This window comes from Sprattus sprattus (assembly GCF_963457725.1).
Source record: "Sprattus sprattus genome assembly, chromosome: 2".
NCBI lineage: Eukaryota > Metazoa > Chordata > Actinopteri > Clupeiformes > Clupeidae > Sprattus > Sprattus sprattus.
This window is the reverse complement of record NC_137921.1, coordinates 64,920,537-64,942,636: the sequence shown is the minus strand read 5'-3', so window position 1 is coordinate 64,942,636 and position 22,100 is coordinate 64,920,537. Positions and strand designations below refer to the sequence as shown.

At 42.6% G+C, this 22,100-nt stretch overlaps 1 protein-coding gene across 1 annotated transcript; it reads left to right on the top strand.

Annotated features, from left to right (window-relative positions):
- Nucleotides 1-772: 772 nt before the first annotated feature.
- LOC308382844 (uncharacterized protein) lies at nt 773-22,003 on the top strand. Its single transcript, XM_080860366.1, has 20 exons — nt 773-965; nt 3,147-3,426; nt 5,058-5,180; nt 5,700-5,869; nt 8,288-8,443; nt 8,643-8,888; nt 9,209-9,380; nt 9,832-9,885; nt 10,633-11,203; nt 11,530-11,683; nt 12,136-12,278; nt 16,908-17,044; nt 17,405-17,571; nt 17,897-18,052; nt 18,470-18,715; nt 18,964-19,135; nt 19,303-19,604; nt 20,038-20,291; nt 21,242-21,395; nt 21,743-22,003. The coding sequence occupies exons 2-20, from the start codon at nt 3,155-3,157 to the stop codon at nt 21,871-21,873; spliced, it is 3,780 nt and encodes a 1,259-aa protein (XP_080716492.1). The 5' UTR covers nt 773-965; nt 3,147-3,154; the 3' UTR covers nt 21,874-22,003.
- Nucleotides 22,004-22,100: the final 97 nt, after the last annotated feature.

Sequence of the window (22,100 nt, the reverse complement as noted above, 5' to 3'; positions counted from 1 at the left end):
GGTACCTTGGTAACATTGAGACATTCTGTGAAGTCATTTAGTAAATATTACGTCACGCAAAACGAATCTGCTGAGGTGTTTTATGGTTAAATGCTTAACAAACCAATGAGTGTGAACACATGCACCCTGGTATAAGCAGGGTATAACTGAATACAAGCTAGTCCTAAAGACAGCTTTAAAAAGCACTTTTGAACACAACTGAGAGATTGCAAAGACAACCCACCAGCTATGGCACAGAATAACTACATTAATGAAAAAGAAGGGGTAGCGTGACCTTGCAAACAAATCTGGCCTCTCTAAATACATTTGTTTGTCTATAAATACAGATCAGGCATCCACACCATGTGTTTGTGTTCCCTTGGCATTTATGTCATTTGATCCATCTGAAACTCAACAAGACAGTTTTTGTTTATTACAGACATAATAGATGAAACACATCAAGGGGCACTCAGACGAAAAGAGGACAAAACTAAACAAATAAATAAAAACACAAAGCAATACCGCTGCAAAAGCAAGAACAATCAGTGTATATACAGCCTTTGTTTCACAGGCACCTGTGATTGCATCAGTGGTGATATATCAGTATGACTGCTGGCACTACTCTGACCTGTTGATGATGAACGGGGGTGGCTGGGTATATTGGCACTGTCTGGGCGAGCCCCTGTTGCTCCTCCACTTTAGCAAGGAGGCCACCTGACCCCCTCAGAGCAACCCGAGCTACGAGGTTTCCAAAATATAGACTTGGACTTGGACCACTGCATATCATCTACATGCTCTGGAGACATAGCATAAACACACTGAGACCCTGTTGTACAAAAAGGGAAATCTAACGTCACTTTTCAGCAGCAAGAAGGAGTGTTTACTTGTGTGCACATTCGGCAAAAAAAAGAAAACACCCACAGCAACAACGACAGCTTATATTGCTGACAGCAAACCCTAGAGAAATCCTTTGGCAGGAGGAGAGGGTAAGTGTTTGTATTTAGAGGTGTTGCTCCGCTTCTGACCTGCCCTATATTACAGAGCACATATATTCTGCACGAGCGAGCTCATGGGTTTGCATTTTATTTTGAGCTGGTGTTAAGGCACCGTTTGTCACCGCAAGCAACTGCATAGAATGGATTGAATGATTTAATTTAAGTATAATTTTATTACACCCCAGACATTCAAGCTTCAGTAGACCTTGGAGTATGCGCTAAGTATGAATCTATTCAATGAGACAAAGAACAAGGAGGAAAGAGAGGCGTGGTAGGGGTGATAGGAAAGGAGGTGTTCTCGGAAGAGACGTGTTGAGAAGGGATTCTTTTAGCATTGTGTTGCTCGTTCCACCAACAGGGAACAGCAAATGAGAACAGTCTGGACTGAGACTGCCTTGTGATTCAAATGCTTTGCCCGAGATGTCTGTATCAGAGAGTACGGCTGGGTTGTTGCGGATGCGGTTGTTTACCTTGTCAAAGGCTGCTGGTTACAGACAGCAGAGCTGTTTCAGTGGAGTGGCCTGATTGCTTTGGATCAAAGAGGTCATGCCGTGACAGGAATTCTGTGACCTGTTTGAACGCCTTCTTTTCCATGACCTTAGGAAAGAATGGAAGTAATGAAACAAGTGACAAGGTTGGTGGCTCTCAACTTGAGCTGAGTGGAGGGAGGGCTTTTTGAGCAGGGCTGTCACCCGAGCCTGTTCGAATGGGGTTAGAAACATTCCCAGCCAGGGCAGCATTTATCACATGTTTGGTTGCTGGCACAATGGAGGGAGGCATGGCTTGGAGGAGGTGGCTGGTGAGGAGCTTTGATAACCTCGCTATAAGTGAGAGGGGGTGAATGAAGGAAGTGATGCGCCATTAATCGGGGGAGACACAGAAGGCCATGTAGTAGGACTACTACTTGTTTTGTCAACGTGAGAGGGCTGACCATTTGATTACATAGTGTTACTGAACTTTTTACATAGATCATTAAAGGAAAACTCAGATTAAGCCTTTAAAAAGTATATGAATGATGCAGGAAATTTGAGTGTTCTTTGCAGAAGTCTATTTTTATACAGTGAGGGTGGGAAGGCAAAATTAGGGCACGCTGACTTGACCTGTAAGCACTTTAACAGTCCAGAAATTTTAGACATCTAGTGACTTTGCCACATGTTTCAGGAATATCATGTGACTGATATCTCATGAAAGTTCACAGGGCATAGACTAATATAAACAAGATACAAGATTACAAATGTCACATGTATACAAAAACGCACACAGTAACCAGCTCGGGGTACAGACACACGGTTTATTGGTACACACAACACAACCATCATACTTCACCACGATCAGTTCCGCATATTGGACATACAACCACTCAACATACCGAGACTGAAAACGTGGGGCCTGTGGATTTCCAGACGCGACACAGAGGAACAACCCGGTCAGAAAGTCGAGAGGGACCTTTGAACTCTGTGCCCACGCCGAGTTGGTGGAATAAGAGGGGTGTGTCTTTTAACCAGTGTGATTATTCCGAATGCTTTGTAGTAATAATAATATTATTGTTGTGGGTAAACCCAGTTGTATGAATATAAGGAAATGTTTGTTTTGATAATGAGTCGCAATAGGGATGGTTATTAATTGATTGACTATGTGTGCAGTGGTTCAGGCCGGCAAAATAAAGTGCTGGCGCCGAACAGGTGTTCTGGAGCGATGAGATAGAGGGGAACAACTTCCCACCCCTTTGTACCGAAGGTAAAGTGTTTAGATTGGAGTGCGACAACGTGTAAAGCGTACTCACGATTTTGGAGAGTCACTTATACCGTTGGAGCTGAATTGTTTAGGGACCTGTATTTATGAGAATTATTGTTTGGAGTTTTTTTTGTTTTGTTTTGTTTCCTTTTTCTCCATGCTGGTGTGTTTACCTGCTGCAGTGGGATATTAAACCTTTTGGCCATTTTTACAACGTCTGAGACACTGCCTCCATTTCTTTTACATCGCCGTGACGCCATCCCGGCTACAAGACAGTATAATGACAAGAAATATAATTGCGTTTCAGGGTCAACTTTAATTGGCACTCTGCCAAGGCCAATATAGCCAATCTCACATTTGAATTGCTTTTCCATCAAGTAGTTATTGAACCAGATCTGTTGCTCATGGGAATGTTTCTCTGCTGTGTATCTTTCCCAGGGTCCATCATGACGTCTTCCATGGCGGGCTCCTCTGGCCCCACGCTGGGCTTCGAGGACTACAGCATGTATAGTAACCTATCTGAAGATGAGCTCCTCCAGGTGGCTATCGAGCGCAGCTTGATGGACGAATGCACCCCTGCCCACTCAGTCGAATTCCCCATATCTCCCCAAGCGACACCTCCAGCAAGGCCTAGTGCAGATGTCGGACGGTCTTACTCGTTCCGGCCACCGGCGGACCTCTCAGAGAATCCTTCCATCTGCCCGCCCAACCCTCCCAGGTGCTCACAACCAATATCTTAACCAAGAAGATGTGCCACTGGCTCTTCTGCGCAGTTTAATCATATTTGTGTAGTAAATGCAATGCTCAGTAGCACCACAGAGGGCGAGGCTTTAAAGCAGGGGTTTTCAACTGGTTTTGTCCCAGGGACCACCATTCTGTCTAGTTAGTAATTTGCGGCCCACTGATGTGCCTGCACGCGCGTGAGTGTTTGTAACTGCCGCTGCCACGCCGCCTCCCCCTGCACAGATATTCTGCCTTTAACACCTAAATATGTTAAATTATCAAGGTACATCGCTAGCCGTGGCCGATATTTTCATGATATTCGAAAGTAATCGGGAAATGTGTTGAAATATCAAAGCAAATTTATATAAATAAAAAAATTAAATGGTGAACTGATCAACATAGGCTCATGTCACGGACCCCCTACAATGCCGTCGCGGACCACCTTTGGGCCACGGACCCATGGTTGAAAACCCCTGCTTTAAACATGATGGCTCAACACAAACAGAAAATTATTCCGGTTTTCTTCTCAACCAAATTTCAACTGTCACACATAACAATTTCAAAATGGCAGCAATCAGAAACAACTGGGCACTATTCACACTGCACACAGCAATCAGGAATGCAAAGACCCACTGTTGTCTCTTCTCGGCCAAAAATATATCCATTACTGTGACAACAAACATATAGGGCCCTAATTTATTAGATGCACGCCACTGGTTCTTTGGCACTTCTCATATGTGAAACCCATAATAATTGACCTCCCAAACGTGGTTAAACGATCTGCTTTGAAATACTAACAGGACGAGAAGGAGTAAAGTTCAGGCTAAAGAAACAAAGTAAAGATTGTTGTGGTTGCGTTAATATGTCAATCCAAATAGTTTACTCAAAATGCAGATGTGGTATGCAAGGTCAGTCAGATATAGAACATTGTTTAGGTCTCAGAAAGATCCACTGAACACATACTGACTGATTAACCTGTCCCCTCCCAGTATCCCCCAACACATGTTCTTCTAATGCTGCTCTTACTCAACCATTAAACTGCTAGTTGGCTGGAAGCTCCTGCGTATCAGTTACTGTTATCCGACACCAGACCAGACCTAGCCAGGCACGACAGTATCCCACAAGGCCACGTGCGTAGCACCTGTTCGGGGGCATTCTGTCACACTGGCCTGGGCACCTATGCCCCGCAGGACACGCCACGGAATGACACCCAAGTGGCACATCTAAGAGGTCTACATGCCACCACAGCGAAAAATAGCAGTGCAAAACATGAAAGCAAGCTCCTATGACCTCAGTTACAGTGCCATTATTGTGGCTAAACTCAGCTTCATGCCCGTTTCAAGTTTCAAGTATTTTATTGTCAGATGCACAGAACAACACAGAGTCAGACTGGGCACTGAAATTCTTAAGACAAGACACCGCACAACAACCTACCATAACATGCAGTCTAATTCAAAGACAAGTTAAGACTGGGTGATTATCTGTTGTGTGTTTCCTGAAACAGATTCCATCTTCAGATTTACTTGATGATCTAAACATAAGTGCCCCTCAGAAAAGAATCTCACTCTTTTTTGAACATGTCTGATAGATAATGTGGCCTGGTACCGTATCTGCTATGAATGACAGGGATATCAAACAGGAGCTGGAAGGAAGTTGGGTAAGCCATTTCACCACAGGATACGGAAAGAAGATGGTGGCTTACCGCCGAATGGATGGGACCCTGATCAGGTCACAGCCTGAGCAAGAGGCGTGAGTATATGTTGTACGTCACTGACGAAAGCATGCATTGTTTTGTAGCTGTTATAGCCCCATTATGCAACAATTATACTTCAGGATTAGGGTTAGTATAAGCAGTTTAACCTTAAAATAACTGTTTAAAAAAAAATTGGGGCGCTATAATGACTTTTAATATGGAGAATCGCCTGCGTGCCATAACAGGGTCCATAGCCATATAACTGCGTTCTGTAGTTTTGCCTGCCACAGCCCGACAGCCTAACTTGTTTACTTTCTAACGAACTTGTAAGTAGCTTATTTTGCAGTCTTGCTTTGTCTTGTGTTGCACTTGCTTGATGTTTGACTGTGTAAGGACAGTCGTTGAGTAACTAGTTTGTCATAATATCAAAGTCAGCACATTTTCAAGAGATTTCGTTAGTTTTACCTGCTAGCATACCGTTAGCGAATAGCTATTGATCCGTTGTGCTGCTTTAAAGTACTGGAACCTAGCGGTATGGTATTTTAGTGAATAAAATGTGCCGCTCCTCCCCTCAGGGTAGTCGATCCTCTGGTGAAGGCTATATGGGATGGGGACGCATCATTGGTGAGGAAAATTGTAAGAGCTCCTGAATTGAATCTTCTACAGCCAAATAAACATGGATGGATGCCCATACATGAAGCTGCATTTTATGGGCAGGAAGAGTGTCTCAAGGCTCTCCTGGGAGGTCAGTGGATACATCCGTTACATCACCAGAATGTAATATTTGAAGTTGCATAATGTACGTCCTCATCACCACAATCATCATCATGACTGCCGTTTTCTTAATACACATCAATGGCTTCCATCACGGTCCGTGAACTTTGCAGCCACCGGATTTTCGTTTTGAAATGAGAAAACCAACCATTTAGAGATGGAGGAAAACAAAAAAACGAAATCGACCCATTTTCCGTTTTTCTTTTTGATAATAGAAGACGAAAAACAAAAGCGACCCATTATCTGATTTTTTTTGATGTGCTTAAACATGGAAATCGGGAATTAAAATACTGTGTGGAAATCTTCTTTCTCTATTTTGCGTAGATTTTTGTGTTCCAGAAGTTGCTCCCACGACCTTGACAGTCACATTCAGGATGTCAGCAGAGGGCGCACTAGGGCGTATTGCTGTTTCCTTGAAGGAAATGGTGTAAACTCAAGCCTTCCTTCTCTAGCCAAAGATGTTTTAGTAAAGTCCCTTCCATTTGTCTATGTCCCTATGTCATGTATGTCTGTCTATTGCAGTGACGTGCGGTGAAGTCAGTACGAGGGTAGGCACTGAGTTATGAAAGCCAGATTACTTTATTTATTGTTTAGGCTAATAGGCTACGTCACAACAGTAGGTACAAGTGCGGCACACAGGCACGGTCGATCGATGTATAAAAAAAAAATCCAATCACGATAACATATCGTACTCTCAGTCTCGCACACGCACGCACACACCAGTTAATGTCCATCATCAGAATGCAAACATCTTTATCCGCACAGCGGCCAATTATGTATGTCAGTCAGCAGCAATGAGAACACACACTGCTCAATTGAATATGAAAGCAAATGGCTTGCAGTCGGCATTAATTCAACCCCACACTTATCATTTCAAAATTAAGCTCAAAATAGTTTCTAACTCACCTGACTAGCACAGCCACAATGCCAATCTTTTTTGTCATACCAGTCCGTTTGAAACGACAATTTTTGGTCCCTTTTTCTGCAGAATTTCATTTAGTGTTGGAATAGGCCTCCCTCTTGCTAGTTACTACTTTTTTCTATTAAAGTCGAGTTTGGAGAAATGTCTAAGTTCCACAATATCGGTAGATACCGCTGTTGTCATTTTTACTTTGATTTTCGCGGGGATTACGCTTAGCTGGTGTAATGACGTCAGCTGCGCAAATGTCCAGTAATATCTCAATTTTAATTGGTCCATGTTTGATACGTAACGTAGATGATTACTGGCATAACATATTTACGTGCAAAGGCACAGTAGAGTTGTGCCTTTCGACGTACATATTAAAGAATACAGAATCTAAGTGCGCATGCGCGACATTAGTTTTTCGCTGCCGTTCAAAATGAATGGACAGTAAAGGCACTGCTTATTCTACCGTTTTTTTGTATTTGTTTATGCGTAACTGATACAATTGTCATCGTAACGTCTAAACAATTGGAATAACGTATGTATTGCATATATAAATCACAAGAATACTCGGTACAAATACAAATACAAGTTTATTAAATAAAATTATTTAATAAACATTTTTACGTTTGAATTTTGTCAGGGTAGGCAGTGCCTACCTTGCCTACCCTGACTGCACGTCACTGGTCTATTGTGTCTTTTCTGTTCTCCATATACTGGTTTATGTGTATTTTTAACATGTTGTTTTTATTTTCTTGTCACCTTGTCTTTCTGGCCACTTATATGGACTTCCCATTCACATTTTATAAGTATGTTTTTAGTTATTCTGTTTTTCTCTTTTACTCCCCCTGTTTTAAATCTGATCGCAAAAAAAAAAAGAAAAAAAAAGCACACCACCTCTGCATATTCCTGGGACGTTCCAAACTGGGTACATAACGCAGCAGCGATATCACCACTAGACATCACATTTATTCTGTTTTCTGCAATAAAACCGGCAAACGTGTGTTTCATGGATGTCAGACTCCAAACTCCTAATGAAACACACTGCCAACGTCTGCTTACGATAGCTTCCGGGTCACAACACAAAAATCTATGATTCAAATGTAAGATTTCCACACAGTATTTTAATTCCCTATTTCCATGCTTAAGCACATAGAAGGAAATCAGATAACGGCGTTTTTATGTTTTCCGTTTTTTTGTTTTCCTATTTCTTGGTGGTAATTGGGAAACGGCTCGTTTCAAAACGAAAAATCCGTAGGTTGCAAAGTACAAGGACAAATCACAAACATCATTACATTAACATTGAACCCTTTTCTAATATTATTGCTGAGGTCTTCTAGAATAGAATCATATATTCCATTTGTGCATCAATGTTTTTAGTTAAGCAAAATGTACAAAAACATCAAGGCATGTCAGACAACTTAGAAAAGTCTAAAAGGCCTTGGACCTTAGAGTGTTAACCACAGTCATCCTTTCCCCACCAAGCTCAACCTGGAATGGTCAACAAACGCACTAGGAAAAATCAGAGCGCCCTCATCCTGGCGGTAGGACGAGATCACACCAGGTGTGTGGAGTTCCTCTTGGAGGAAGGAGCTGACCCTGATATCGCAAGCGACGAGAAGGAGACCCCTCTTTACTTGGGTAACAATAAAATCTACAGGTCACTGTAGTGCTAGGTTTTTTTTTTGTCAACTCGTATATATGTGGATTCGCTTAAAAGTATTGGAAATGGCTTTGTCATAAATGGGCATACAAGAGATGTCCCCAACCCTCATTAACTTCTGCCTTTTTGTCAAAATGTCCTTGCATTCATTACTTCACCACACTTGCCTTTCTCCAGCTTGCGAAAGAAAGAATGCAGAGATGGTGGCCATCCTTTTGAACTTCGGTGCGGCAGTTAACAAGGTGTGTATACAGGGCGGGACAGCCCTGCACGGAGCCATGGACCACAGCGATGTGGAGATCTGTGAGATGCTGATAAAAGCTGGAGCGAAAATTAACGTTACCAACAAGTACGGCGACCCACCTTTCTTACTTGCTGCCGCTAGTGGACAACTGAACATCATACGTTTCCTCTTAAAAAAAGGTACCGTCCAATCAGTAATTTGCCAAACTGTTCAGCTTAAGTTAAGATAATTGGTAGTGCTCTTGGCTCTGTGTTCACTGTCGTTCATGCTTTGTCAATTCAGAAGATAATAAACTTGCTTACATAGAAAGTGACAGAATACCAGAAAGTAGCATGAATGGCAAGTACAAAGTGTATGTCTCTAAATACAGAAATCATTTTGAAACTGGCACTCATGAAATTAAACGTGTCCAAACATTCGTCATCAAAGTGCTTGCTATTAGTCAGTAGACTTGATTTCGAGATAGGAACCAGGAATAGATGATCGGTGTTCTCTGTAGGTGCGGATATCAACGGCCAAGCCGGAGATGGTGCCACAGCTCTCTCTGAGGCGTGTAAATTCGGACACGAAGATATTGTGGAGTTCCTCCTCTCCCAGAAAGCAGATGCCAACAAACCGGGCAAGACCGGCCTCCTTCCCATCCATATCGCTGCTCAGAAGGGGAACGACGGGTAGGCACGTCCACTTTTAACCATCTGGTCTTTAACTCAGACTTTAACATGAAACTATCCCAAACTTAGATCAGTTTCCAACCTGAGCAATTCCCAATAATAGGTATGAGTGTTATGCCCCTATGTACCCCCCACTGGCCTTGCTGTGGCAGTGCGACAGCATTTGGATGGTGGAAGGGCATTTTGCTGATTTGACACATTTGTCCCCCAGACAGGCTTGCATTCTCGCCACTGCCCTGCCGCAGGTGCTCCCCATGTTTTCATGTGTGTTTTACTTTAGTACTTTTACTGAAATAAACCTGGCTGTTGCCAGTCTCCATTTTATGTTGCAGCCTACAAGCCAGGTCTTAACAATGACAAACATTGTGATATTTTGATCTTTTTTTTTGTATTAAGGGTCTCATAGCACTGCTTAGCAATGGTATTCATCACTATCTTGCATTATTTGCAGAAAAAGACTCCTCACCTATGACTACAACAACAGCAATGTAGTCGACTCGGTTAAGTAAGTCGGTGGTGGTAAGACCTGCTGTTGTGCCATTGTGCAAGAAGAGCAATTAACCTGTGACCTCCCATGAGCTAGCAGCTAATCGGTTTTTATAGCGAAGTCGCTTTTGCTTCTTTCTAAAGAATGCATGTTTTTTTAATTTTCCTTTGTTGTATGGAGCCTCCGTTTTTTTCTATGAAAATATCCATAACTGTGTCAATTAATTATTTCCTTCATAACAGGGGTGTTTATAATATTCCTTGTATTTCTAATTGACAAATGAACTGTGTCTGATGCACCATGGGAGTAACTTTGTGGACGATGTTTATTTCAGTGTTGCTGCCCACCCAGTGAGAGGCATGCCCCCTGTGCTTAACCTCTGTCTAATATGTTTACCATCCAAGAGTTCAATTGTGCAGTTTGATGTATGTATGATAAGGTGTTTCATAAATGTGATCTATAGAGTTACGTGTCACAGCTTCATCATATTGGCTGTGTCCATTAACCCAGTCAACCGACATTACATGCTATTCAGTGAAGCTACTTAGCATAGTATTTCTCTGTCAAGGTAAGACCTAAATACTCCATCACATGAGCCTGAACAACAAGCTAAAGCTAAATTGTTGACCTATAGAGTTAACTGATTCTGCCGTGGATCTTGTTCAAGGGCTGCATCCACACTGTACCAGGGCTAAATGCACTCCAGAGTTGGTTGATCTCTGGAAGTTCTTCAACCCAACAGCAACCTGATGGTGTCTCTTCCAGGATCATCCAGATGCTGATACCTGTCACCAGTCGAGCAAGAGTTCGGCGCTGTGGCATCAGTCCCCTCCATCATGCCGCCGAGTGGAACCGGGACGAGATTCTAGAGGCTCTTATCAAGGCCGGCTTCGACGTGAACGCAGAACTGTCCGAAGACTACTCCAGGCTATACGAGGATCGGCGCACCACTGCGCTTTACTTTGCCACCATCAACAACAACCTCGAGGCTGCGACCATGCTACTTGAGGCCGGTGCTGACCCCAACCTGGACGTCTTTAGCCCCCTGCTGGTGGCCGTCCGCCAGGGCGCCATGGAGATCGTCACCCAGCTGGTGGACCACGGAGCCAACGTCAACGTCTGCATCCCTACCGTCCCAACCACCTTCCCAGCCACGGTCATGTTCACCATGAAGTACCTGCCCATGCTGAAATACCTGATGGACAACGGCTGTGACGCAATGTCGTGTTTTGACTGCTCATACGGGAGCAACATTCATCCGCCCATCATGGCAACGCGCGGTAGAGGAGAGGAGCTGCGTCACAGGCAGGAGGAACCAGACCATACCGGTGTACAGGTAAGTAACTGTTTGTTTTTGTATTGTATTGTGTTTGTTTTTGTATTGTGTTTACTGTATATTTTGTGTAATATATTGTGTTTGTTTTTGTATTGTGTTGTAATGTGTATTATGTGTAAGCACATTGAGAGTCAGTTCACCAGGTCAAATTCCTCGTTTGTTCTAACTTACTTGGCAAATAAAATCTGATTCTGATTCTGAAGAGGGAGAGCAAAACAGAGCAGAGGCTGAAGGGAAACTGAAGCTCACTTTAGAACAGAACTGGTGCTCTTGGTTAAGCACTGGTTAAGACTTATTCAAGTTGTTTTGTCTTTTTGAAATGGCAGTTCTGCAAGATGATCTCCGAGCCCTCCATTAGCGGTTGGGCGGGGCCCATCATATCTGTGCTTCTCGACTACGTTGGCAACGTGAAGCTGTGCGCTAGACTCATTGACCATCTCGATAGCTATAGTGATTGGGAACACATCAAGGAGAAATCAGGTACACACACACACACACACACACACACAGACACACACAGACACACAGACACACACACATCCACAGACACATCCACAGACACACACACACACACACACACACACACACACTTTTAACTGTCAAAAGTTAAAGACACGACAAGGCTGTTTTCAGTAAGGCAAGTCCTTTATAAACTTTTAAATTCTCCCCAGGGTCCTAGAGACTGCCCAGTATTGCCCTGGTGTGGTATTTGCTGTCCACAACCTTTCCCAAGTAATTTGCCCAAGTTTAGACCTAGTGGGACCCCAAGAGCAGGTTGGGGTACCACATCACAAACACACGCACACACTTTCATTATGTGAATGGCAGTAGACATGTAGGTGGCAGGTACACTACACACACATTTCTTCACCCACTTTGTCTCTGTGTTTGTGTGTTTGCATGTTAAAAACAATATTTTCTTGCACATGCAGAACCCCCCAGAACACTGATGCACCTGTGCAGAGTTAAAGTGCGGCAGGTGATCGGGAATAAGAGATTACGACACATCGACAAACTTCCCATTCCCGGAAGACTGATCAACTTCCTCAAGCATGTAAACTCCTCCGAAGAGCTATGAGCATCCAGCAGACAGGTGGACTGTCGCCATTTAGTCACTGTGGTTTCGCTAGCTGCCATTTAACATATCCTATCTCTCAGAATGTATTCACAGTTGACACAGAAATAAAAGCTGTGTGCGGCTTTGTTGGAGTCAAATATGGCTTTGTTGGAAGATTTTAAACTGTCCGATTTAATTGTACCACTGCACTACGTTTTGCTAAAAAAATTATCTACTTTTACAACACATGTCAAAAATGTCCTCTATTTAAAAAAAAAAAAAAAAAAACACATATGCATAATAAAAATGTGTTCAGATAGAAGATGTATTGAATCTATATCTGTTTCTGTAATGTTGGTAGAGGGGGAATGTTTTGCGCAGAGAATGTTCCTAGAAAGATGACCATTGGTTGTCTGAATGAATGCTGAAATAGCCTGTGGTTATTGAAATGAAGTGTTAAGTGGACGTTGTTAATTGAAGAGTTAAATGTAGAATGTTGTAAATACTTTTAAATGTATTGTAAGCGGAACATATCAAACTACTTATTTCATTCACATACTGATTAAAATAGAATGCTGATTGCTTTGTACTTCCAACCTCATGAGAGTTTTCAGTGCAATAGTTTCGAAAATGGCACTGATGAATATTGATGAAACTGGTTTCTTTTTACTGATGTTTCGTCTATTGTTAAAATTGCAAATGGGATGTAATAAAATAACAAAAATGAACTAAAGTCATGTAATGGCAACGACTTTATTTGCTGTGGTTGAAAATTTCATATTTATTTTGGGAGTTGAGTACGGTTTTGTGTTTGCCCCTAGGCAGTTTAAATGGGCCGAGGTATTTTAACAGGCTGCACTGAAAATCCTCCATAGAGCGCTGTGGTTATTCCACAAATAGGTCAGTTTTGTAATTGTGGCTGCCAACTCTGTCCAGATGGGGGCGCCAAAGCCCTTAACATGAATAACATTAGCCATGGTTATCCAATATCATGGCGGAAAGTAGGAAGACACAGTTGTGAAGGAATTATGATTCTGTAATTCCATCTCCTCAGAGTTGGGAACTCCCCTCGAGATTGTCATAGTCTCCTTCCAAAGGTATCCACCACATCCTTCACAGAAGAGTTTGCTGCAGTTTGCTGCAGGATACAAAGAGAAGCAGGAGGCCCAAGACTTTAATGTTCAGTGTTTTCATCAGCATTTAAGAGTCTTTTGAAGTGATTAGCATATTCAGAGAAGAACATCAGAATCTCCAGTTCAAGAACCAGGTATTTAGCTGGAAGTTTCATTAAATAGAAAACCCATAAACACTAGTCTCATCATCAGCACTAAAGAGGCAATGGAATGCTGCCCTTTAAGGCAGAGTTTCAAGGAAAAAGCCATATCTGAGACCATCTTTGCCATCTATTGAAGACATATCTGAGACCATCTTTGCCATCTATTGAAGACATATCTGAGACCATCTTTGCCATCTATTGAAGACATGCAACAAATGAACACTCAGGAACTGATGACGAATGGGCAGAACGGCAGGAATCTTTTATGGAGACTCAGCGCACAGGGCAAGGGTAGACAAAGACGCTAATACACCAGGGAAACTACACCGAGGCGTTCCACAATACACAGACACCAACATGGCAACAGAAATACACACTGGCATTAACACACACCAAGAAACCAGAGTGCTGCACAGAATTATGGAGGAACTACACACAATTCACACGACTCTCAGGATGCTACAATATATTACAGACAGACAAGTCTTAGTTGAGGTGTTTGGATGACAGAGAAAAATATTTGTGAGGCACAGAAAAATTGAATACAATAAAGTTGTTGCCATCAGAAAATCTCACATTACTTTAGTTCATTTTTGTTATTTTATTACATCCCATTTGCAATTTTAACAATAGACGAAACACCAGTAAAAAGAAACCAGTTTCATCAGTGTCATTTTTGAAACTATTGCACTGAAACCTCTCATGAGGAGGGCTTGACACCATCTCTCAAACACTCAGAGCAGAGGAAATATGATTGTCTGGGGAGCTTTGGTGCTGGTAGAGTATGTAATTCAAGTATGTATTTTGTACTGAATAAAAGGATTTTTTTAACAATTTTACAATTTCTTAATTGCCATGCTACCCTGTGGTCGGCACTTTACTGGAGGCCATTTTGTCCAACGACAAGAAGGAAACCTAAAGTATTGCTCTAAATTATGCAAGACCAATTTAATGAAGCACCAGTAAAGCTGTAATGGCGCTAAAGTTTGTAATTGCTGCAAATGGTGGTTTCTTTCATAAAAACACATTTTCAAGCACAAAATTGTTATTTCAAATTACTAACTTAGACAAAGTCTTGACTATTTTCATTTCATTCAACTGAGTTTTCCAGGAAAATGTGTCATTTTCTGAGTGATCCAAAACGTAGTGCACACAACATACTCTGCATAGCCTACATAATGTTACACCAGTTACATCCTGAAGTGTATTTGCACAGTAACAGTTCAGTGGCAGCTGATCAAGATGCGTCCACCAGAGTCCGCGCGAGGTGCCATCTAAGTTGCACTTAACGTGTGCCACTGCCACCCCAAACTTGGGGCTGATGGGAACCTGATCTGAAGAGCGCTGCCTCTTCAGGCGTTTCTCACGTGGCCCATTCTACAGCTCACAGAGCCCTCATCTTGAGGTAGGGTCTCCACTGTGCTCAGAGGATAGTCTGTCTTTAAGGCTAAAGCAGTGAGGGACAGAAGAGGACAGTGGGAGTGTGTGGACATCCAAAACCAGCCCCTGACTCATTTCTGCTCATCTCCAGCACCTACGGTGTGGTGCAAAGGTATGCCTGGTATTCCAATCTTCATCTTATACAATATTAAAGTTGCTATTGGTTGTTTTGACTGGTGTTCATCTAGGACAATATAAACATGCAAGTGTTTGTTTTGACTAGTGTTCATGTAGGACAATATAAACATGCAGGTGTTTGTTTTGACTGGTGTTCATCTAGGACAATATAAACATGCAAGTGTTTGTTTTGACTAGTGTCATGAAGACTTTCATGTGCATAGCGGCCGTCAAGTGTGCAGAAGCATTCTTTGCATAATACTGGAGGTTGTAGAGACATACTTTACCCAATAGTACCTTTTCACTCTCAACAACTATTCTGAATATTTCTCAGAAAGCAGATTGTATTACAAGTCTTTTAATCTGCACGCTCAGTGGCATCTGCAATCAGACCAAAAACTGGTGTTGGATTGTTTCGCACTGTTTTATTACAAATTTTCATAGCATTTTATACTATTGCAGGACTTGTTAAACACCTCATTAGAAGTTTTGAGTTGTAATATTGTGCCAATTGTACCGGGTTCAAGATTCAATCGCTATCTTGAACTGTAAATTATTCAATATTTAATTTTTGTCATTTTGCACTTGCAGAGACATACTTAAAGCAGGAACAAAGTTGAGCTTTTCATGAAGTTTATATATTCTTAAACCTATTTAGTCATTTTCTCATTTTGAGAAGGACTACTATCACCACCTTTCCTGGCCATGACTCTGTCCTGTATTGTCTATCATCACATCATGCATTATGGTAAAACACAGAGCTCCTACTTACCCGGCAGACTCTAGCAGATGGGCAGCATCCTGTGAGACCACTTTGCACCTGTCAGTCAATGAGCTCAGATCTTTTTGAAAGCTGAACCAAGCACATCCCACACATACCATAGTGTTGTGAGACAGTGGGACACAAATCTATTATAAACAAGAAGTTTCCAAGCTTTCATTGGTCCTGTAAAATGATATATAGAAATTCAGTGAGCTGAAAGCAGGTTTCGTAGAGGCATAGTGACTGTCAACTATCTAAAGCTCACCCCATATGCCTCTGCAATACTCACCCCCCTTGACAGCTTTTTCCTTCGTGGTTGTTGATCCTGCTGAGACATTCTGAGCACTTGAGCAGCCTGTTGTCTTCGTATCTCGTGGCAAGGCCATGCCATCAATGTGTTTATTGCCCTACGTTTCCTTGGCTGCCTGATCCTAATTTTACCTCCGAGGAGGTGAAGGGTGGGTTGTGCTGCCTTGACCAAAGGTCACGATGTACTGCACCGTGGGTGTCACTGATGCGCCTCAGTCAGTGTGAGACTCAGCAGCTGTGAGGGATTAAACTGGGATGGGTACAGAAGGAACAAATGGATGGGAAGAGTGCTTTCTGGCAGGCAGTCAAGGCCAAGTTATGAAATAACACTTTAGTTTAATTAACAATTTACCACTGAGCTGTGGGTGTCTCAAATGAATACACATTGCATGGGCTAAAGTTATTTCTCATATAGAATATAAAATGCTATTGTAAAATCACCACGTTAAATTAGGTTGGATGGCTATCTGTGTTTTGACTTTATTTATGAGACTGGAACTGGCCTGTTCAGTGTTTAATTAAAGATTGGCTTTTAGAGCCCAGGATTCAGTAACACACATCCAAATTCAACTATCAATCTTGTCACTTTTTAGGTGAACTCCTGAAGTCAAGGCACCGATTTATGTCTATGCATTGATCCAAATAGTGATGTATGAAAACAGAACAAAACAACATCAGCATCCTATGTGAAACAAAACAATCAAACGAGGAAACACCTTATTTTTGCCCCCCCCCCCCCCAGATGAAGCTTGTCGATTTACACAATCTTCCGACGTCTGAGGCAACCAGAAGTTACTCTTTCACGAGCGATGACGGAACACGGTGCATTGCATGGAGAAGATATGATGGAACCTTCTACAAGACCCAAGAACCTGAAGAGTATGGTAGTCTTTCACTTAAGGAGCAGATCTTTGTATGAACAGGGCAATACCACCCAGACTGATTCGTATTGAAAACACACATTTGATTAGCACTTGCAATAGCCCACAACCTCGACATTGCAAGCCACACAACTGGAACAAACTCTACCATTTAACTACTACTACTAATTAAAAACATTTTTATTTGTAAAGCACCTTTCATACAAAACAATGCAGCTCAAAGTGCTTAACAGTAAATAGATTACATGCACACAAAAAACAACTTTTAAACCCCTGGGTTACTGCCTGTCAATGCTAATACAGCAACAGAACCCAATATATCAGCAAAAAAAACATTGCTCACTTTATTCCTATTTAGGATTGCAGACCAGCTGACCACAGCAGTCACGAGTGGCTCAGTGGACACATTGCTGGAGCTGATCAAGGCGAGAGGGGGTCTTAGAGAGCAAAGCATTCTGGGATGTCTCCCAGTGCACTTGGCAGCCGTCCATGGGCAGGAGGAATGCCTTGGGATCTTGCTGACAGGTAGTTTACAACCTCTCAAGTGTATTTCAAACAAGACCTTGCTCCTCTACATGCAGTGTTCCCCACCTTGGCCCAGTCTTTAGCACAAGGTTTCTGTACTTTGTCTGGGTGTAGTGGGGTGTCTTCAGACCAACACAAATACATTTGATCATACGCATATGCTTTTGTGTACAGTACTAACCCATTAGCATCGAGATTTGTTCCATGTGAACATTATATGTTTTGTTTTAGAAATGTATGCCATACTGCCATTTAAATTCATATTCTCCAGAACAAACTATAACTTGACAAGCATTTGGGTCTGTTTATGTCTGTTAAAATGTAGTCCAGCCTGAGCTCATTGATCAGAGTGACAAACTGGAGAAAACCCCTCTCTTCCTGTCGGTGGAGAACGACCATATTGCATGTGTGGAATATCTGCTGAAGACAGGAGCAGACCCCAACATAGGCAATCAAGACAGAGAAACTGCTCTACATAAAGGTAACATTTCAAATATTTACATTTAGTCATTTAGCAGACGCTTTTATCAAAAGCGACTTACAATTTTTACATTATACACTGATGGCACACTGCACATCAGGAGCACTTAGGGGTTCAGTGTCTTGCCCAAGGACACTTCGACAGGGAATCGAAACTAGCAACCTTCTGATTACAAAACGACTTCTCTACCTCCTGTACCACTGTCGCACCATATTTAAATAAGATTGTGAATGCCAGTGCCAGCTTTGGTAGTTCATTTGATTATACATTCGTCTAAGGAAGCATATGCCAATGTAAAGGTCAATGGATGACTAGTGGAAAGCAAGGCTGGCTGAAGCAAGCTTATTGTTAGTAAAGACAAACATGTTGGTTTATATATGATCTAGAAGTCCTCCCATGTGTCCTTTAAAAACACAGCTTGTGAGCTGGAGAACCCAGACGTGGTGGAGCTCTTACTGAGCTACGGAGCAGGGGTGAACAGGGCCTGCTCTCGAGGCTGGACGGCTCTTCATGAGGCTGTGAGCCGCAACAGCGTAGAGATCTGTGCCATGCTTTTGAGGGCCGGAGCCAATCTCAACCAGAGAACCATTTACGGCATCACTCCTTTCTTCCTGGCAGCACAGACCGGTAGTGGGGAGGCCTTGACTTTCCTCCTGAACCATGGTGGGCTATGACTGTGATATGCTTTATTGCTAGGTTATTGGAGACCAAAAGGTAGCATGTTCTGGTCAGATAATGTCACCTATGTTAGCCATCATTCAGTCATTACCATGATGATGAGGCTATGACTACTAAACAGTGCCTCAAGCAAAACAACTGCTGTAACTTTGGTGGTAACCCTGCTGTGTGTATTTTGGACAGTGTTCAACTGGGCTATCCCAACGGTTAACCTACCTCTGTGTGTAACCCAGGTGCTGATATAAACTTCCAAGTGAGCGACGGAGCCACTGCCTTGTTTGAGGCCTCCAAGAATGGACATGGCAGTGTGGTGAAGCTGCTTCTCGCTCACAAGGCTGATGCCAACAAGCCAACCAAAACACAGCTTTTGCCTCTACACGCTGCAGCCCAGCACGGCCATCTTGAGTAAATACAGACTTAAATTGTATTTATTTATTTTTGTAAAGATTTCTACAAAACAATTTTTCTCTTTGTCACAGTTCTGTTACAGGTTCATTACATATGAGTTTAGATACTCTGGTCTGTAGAGTTTTTGAAATGGTTCTTGGAACAATAATTTGTTGGTCTTGTAGGATAGTAAACATGTTGATCCCAGTCACCAGTGAGGACAGAGTCAGACAAAGTGGCATCAGTCCGCTTCACCTGGCTGCCCAACACAACGAGGACGAGATCCTGGAGCTCCTCATCCAGGCTGGATATGATGTCAACGCCCCGCTCTCTCTGGACCATTCACGGAAGTACCCGGACTGCCGGACCACGGCTCTGTACTTTTCAGTCGCTAACAGCAACTTGGATGCAGCTGAGATGCTGTTGGAAGCTGGTGCTGACCCAAACCAAGACACGTTCCAGCCCCTTCTGGCGGCTGTGAGGCAGGGTAAGACTTAATAATAATAATAATAATAATAATACCTTTATTTTATAATGCGCTTTTCAGAGACACAAAGTTAGGCAGTGACCTTATGGGGATTCTAGTTTAAGTAGGCCTTCATAAAAGTATATTTCATTTTATCTTAATGTAGACTGCTTAACTACTTTTGGACAAAATTAGCTCCCTTCACTATTCATAACTAGTGGCAAGTAGAATTAGGAAGTCCATAAACGAAAACAAACTACAAAATCTGTGCTTTTGGTATGCCCATCTAAAATGAAGGAATATATTATTCACAGCATTACTTTTCTATACTCTCTGTAGATGCACGCAAGTTTAAAATTGTATGTACTTTTTAGGAGACACACATCATCTCTATCTTTTCATCAATTTTACATAGGTAAGTTTTAAAGTTTACAACAATTATTTTTGTCGCAAGGGAACATCCAGATGGTGCGGCTGCTCGCGGAGCACGGGGCAGACGTTAACGCCCGGATGCCTAACTGTCATATAACATTCCCTGCGGTGGTGATGCTGTGCCTGAGCTGCCCACCGATGCTGAAGATCCTGCTGGATCATGGCTGCGATGCCCTGGCCTGTTTTCTGTGCCAGTATGGCTCTAATTCACACCCACCTGCCAAAAGGCCCTGCAAGGACGACCTTGGTCTCCAGAGGGAGGAGCCCTGCCTGCAGGTACAAACGCACAGAGGAGAGAGGTGGATGATATGGCCATCCATACAAACCATATGCTAACACTGCACATAGCCATCTATACAAACCATATGCTAACACTGACCATGGCCATCTATACAAACCATATGCTAACACTGAACATAGCCATCCATACAAACCATATGCTAACACTGCACATAGCCATCTATATGCTAACACTGCACATAGCCATCCATACAAACCATATGCTAACACTGCACATAGCCATCTTTACAAACCATATGCTAACACTGACCATGGCCATCTTTACAAACCATATGCTAACACTGACCATGGCCATCTTTACAAACCATATGCTAACACTGCACATAGCCATCCATACAAAACATATGCTAACACTGACCATGGCCATCTTTACAAACCATATGCTAACACTGCACATAGCCATCCATACAAACCATATGCTAACACTGCACATAGCCATCTATACAAACCATATGCTAACACTGACCATGGCCATCTATACAAACCATATGCTAACACTGCACATAGCCATCCATACAAACCATATGCTAACACTGCACAGAGCCATCTATACAAACCATATGCTAACACTGACCATGGCCATCCATACAAACCATATGCTAACACTGCACATAGCCATCTTTACAAACCATATGCTAACACTGACCATGGCCATCCACACAAACCATATGCTAACACTGCACATAGCCATCTTTACAAACCATATGCTCACACTGACCATGGCCATCCATACAAACCATATGCTAACACTGCACATGTTTGTACTTTTGTTCTTACGTACATACAGAGACTGAGTGTCGAATAATGGTAGGCTATACAACAACATGACATGTAGGAAGAGTTTCAGTTACACTGACCCCAGTGTGATAAATTGTTCGGGTCACGCATCCAAATGTACTGATGTGACGTGTGTTCCCCCCCTGCAGTTCTGTGAGGTGATCTCTGTCTCCCGAGTCAGCAGCAGGGCGGGTCACATCATCAACCTTCTCCTGGATTACGTGGGACAGGTGAAGCTCTGTGCTAGACTCACACAACAACTAGACGGCCACCAGGACTGGGCTGGAGTGAAAGACAGGGCAAGTGAGTGAGGCTTACAGATACACTTACAAAATGTTTCCAGACAAAAAACATGGCATACATTCTCTACAGTTACACTTACAAAATGTTTCCAGACAAAAAAACATGGCATACGACTCGTCATTATCAGTAACTGTGCACCATGGAATGGGAAATAACTTGATGTTGATAATTATGGTGATTGTGATGATGATGATGATGATGATGGTGATGGTAATGCTGATGAAGAAGCTGATGAGCTGGAGGACGATGATGATAATGATGAGAATGAGTGTTCAAGAACACCAAATACATGACTACTATGATGATTATGCCATTGATATTGAGGTCATGTCCTCCGCCGATTACAGGGAACCCTCCATCCCTCAAGCAGCTGTGTCGACTGCAGATCCGTCAGGAGGCTGGACTTCAGAGGCTCGGGCTCCTGCACACCCTGCCTCTTCCCAGAAGACTAATCAGATACCTCAGCTATGATGAATGAGCCTGCATCCCACATCCTACATGTCAGAGTGGATCATTATTAAAGACCTGACATGATGGGTGCAGTCTGACAGTAGGAGAGGGATGTATCCCTAGCCTGGGTTGAAGAACCTGAGCCTGTGAGCCTGTGACTTTGTACTGTTACATAAATCTAATGATGGAATATAAGTGTATGTGCGCATGCTGATACAGAATATACATGTAAAAAATAAAAAAATAATTGAATAG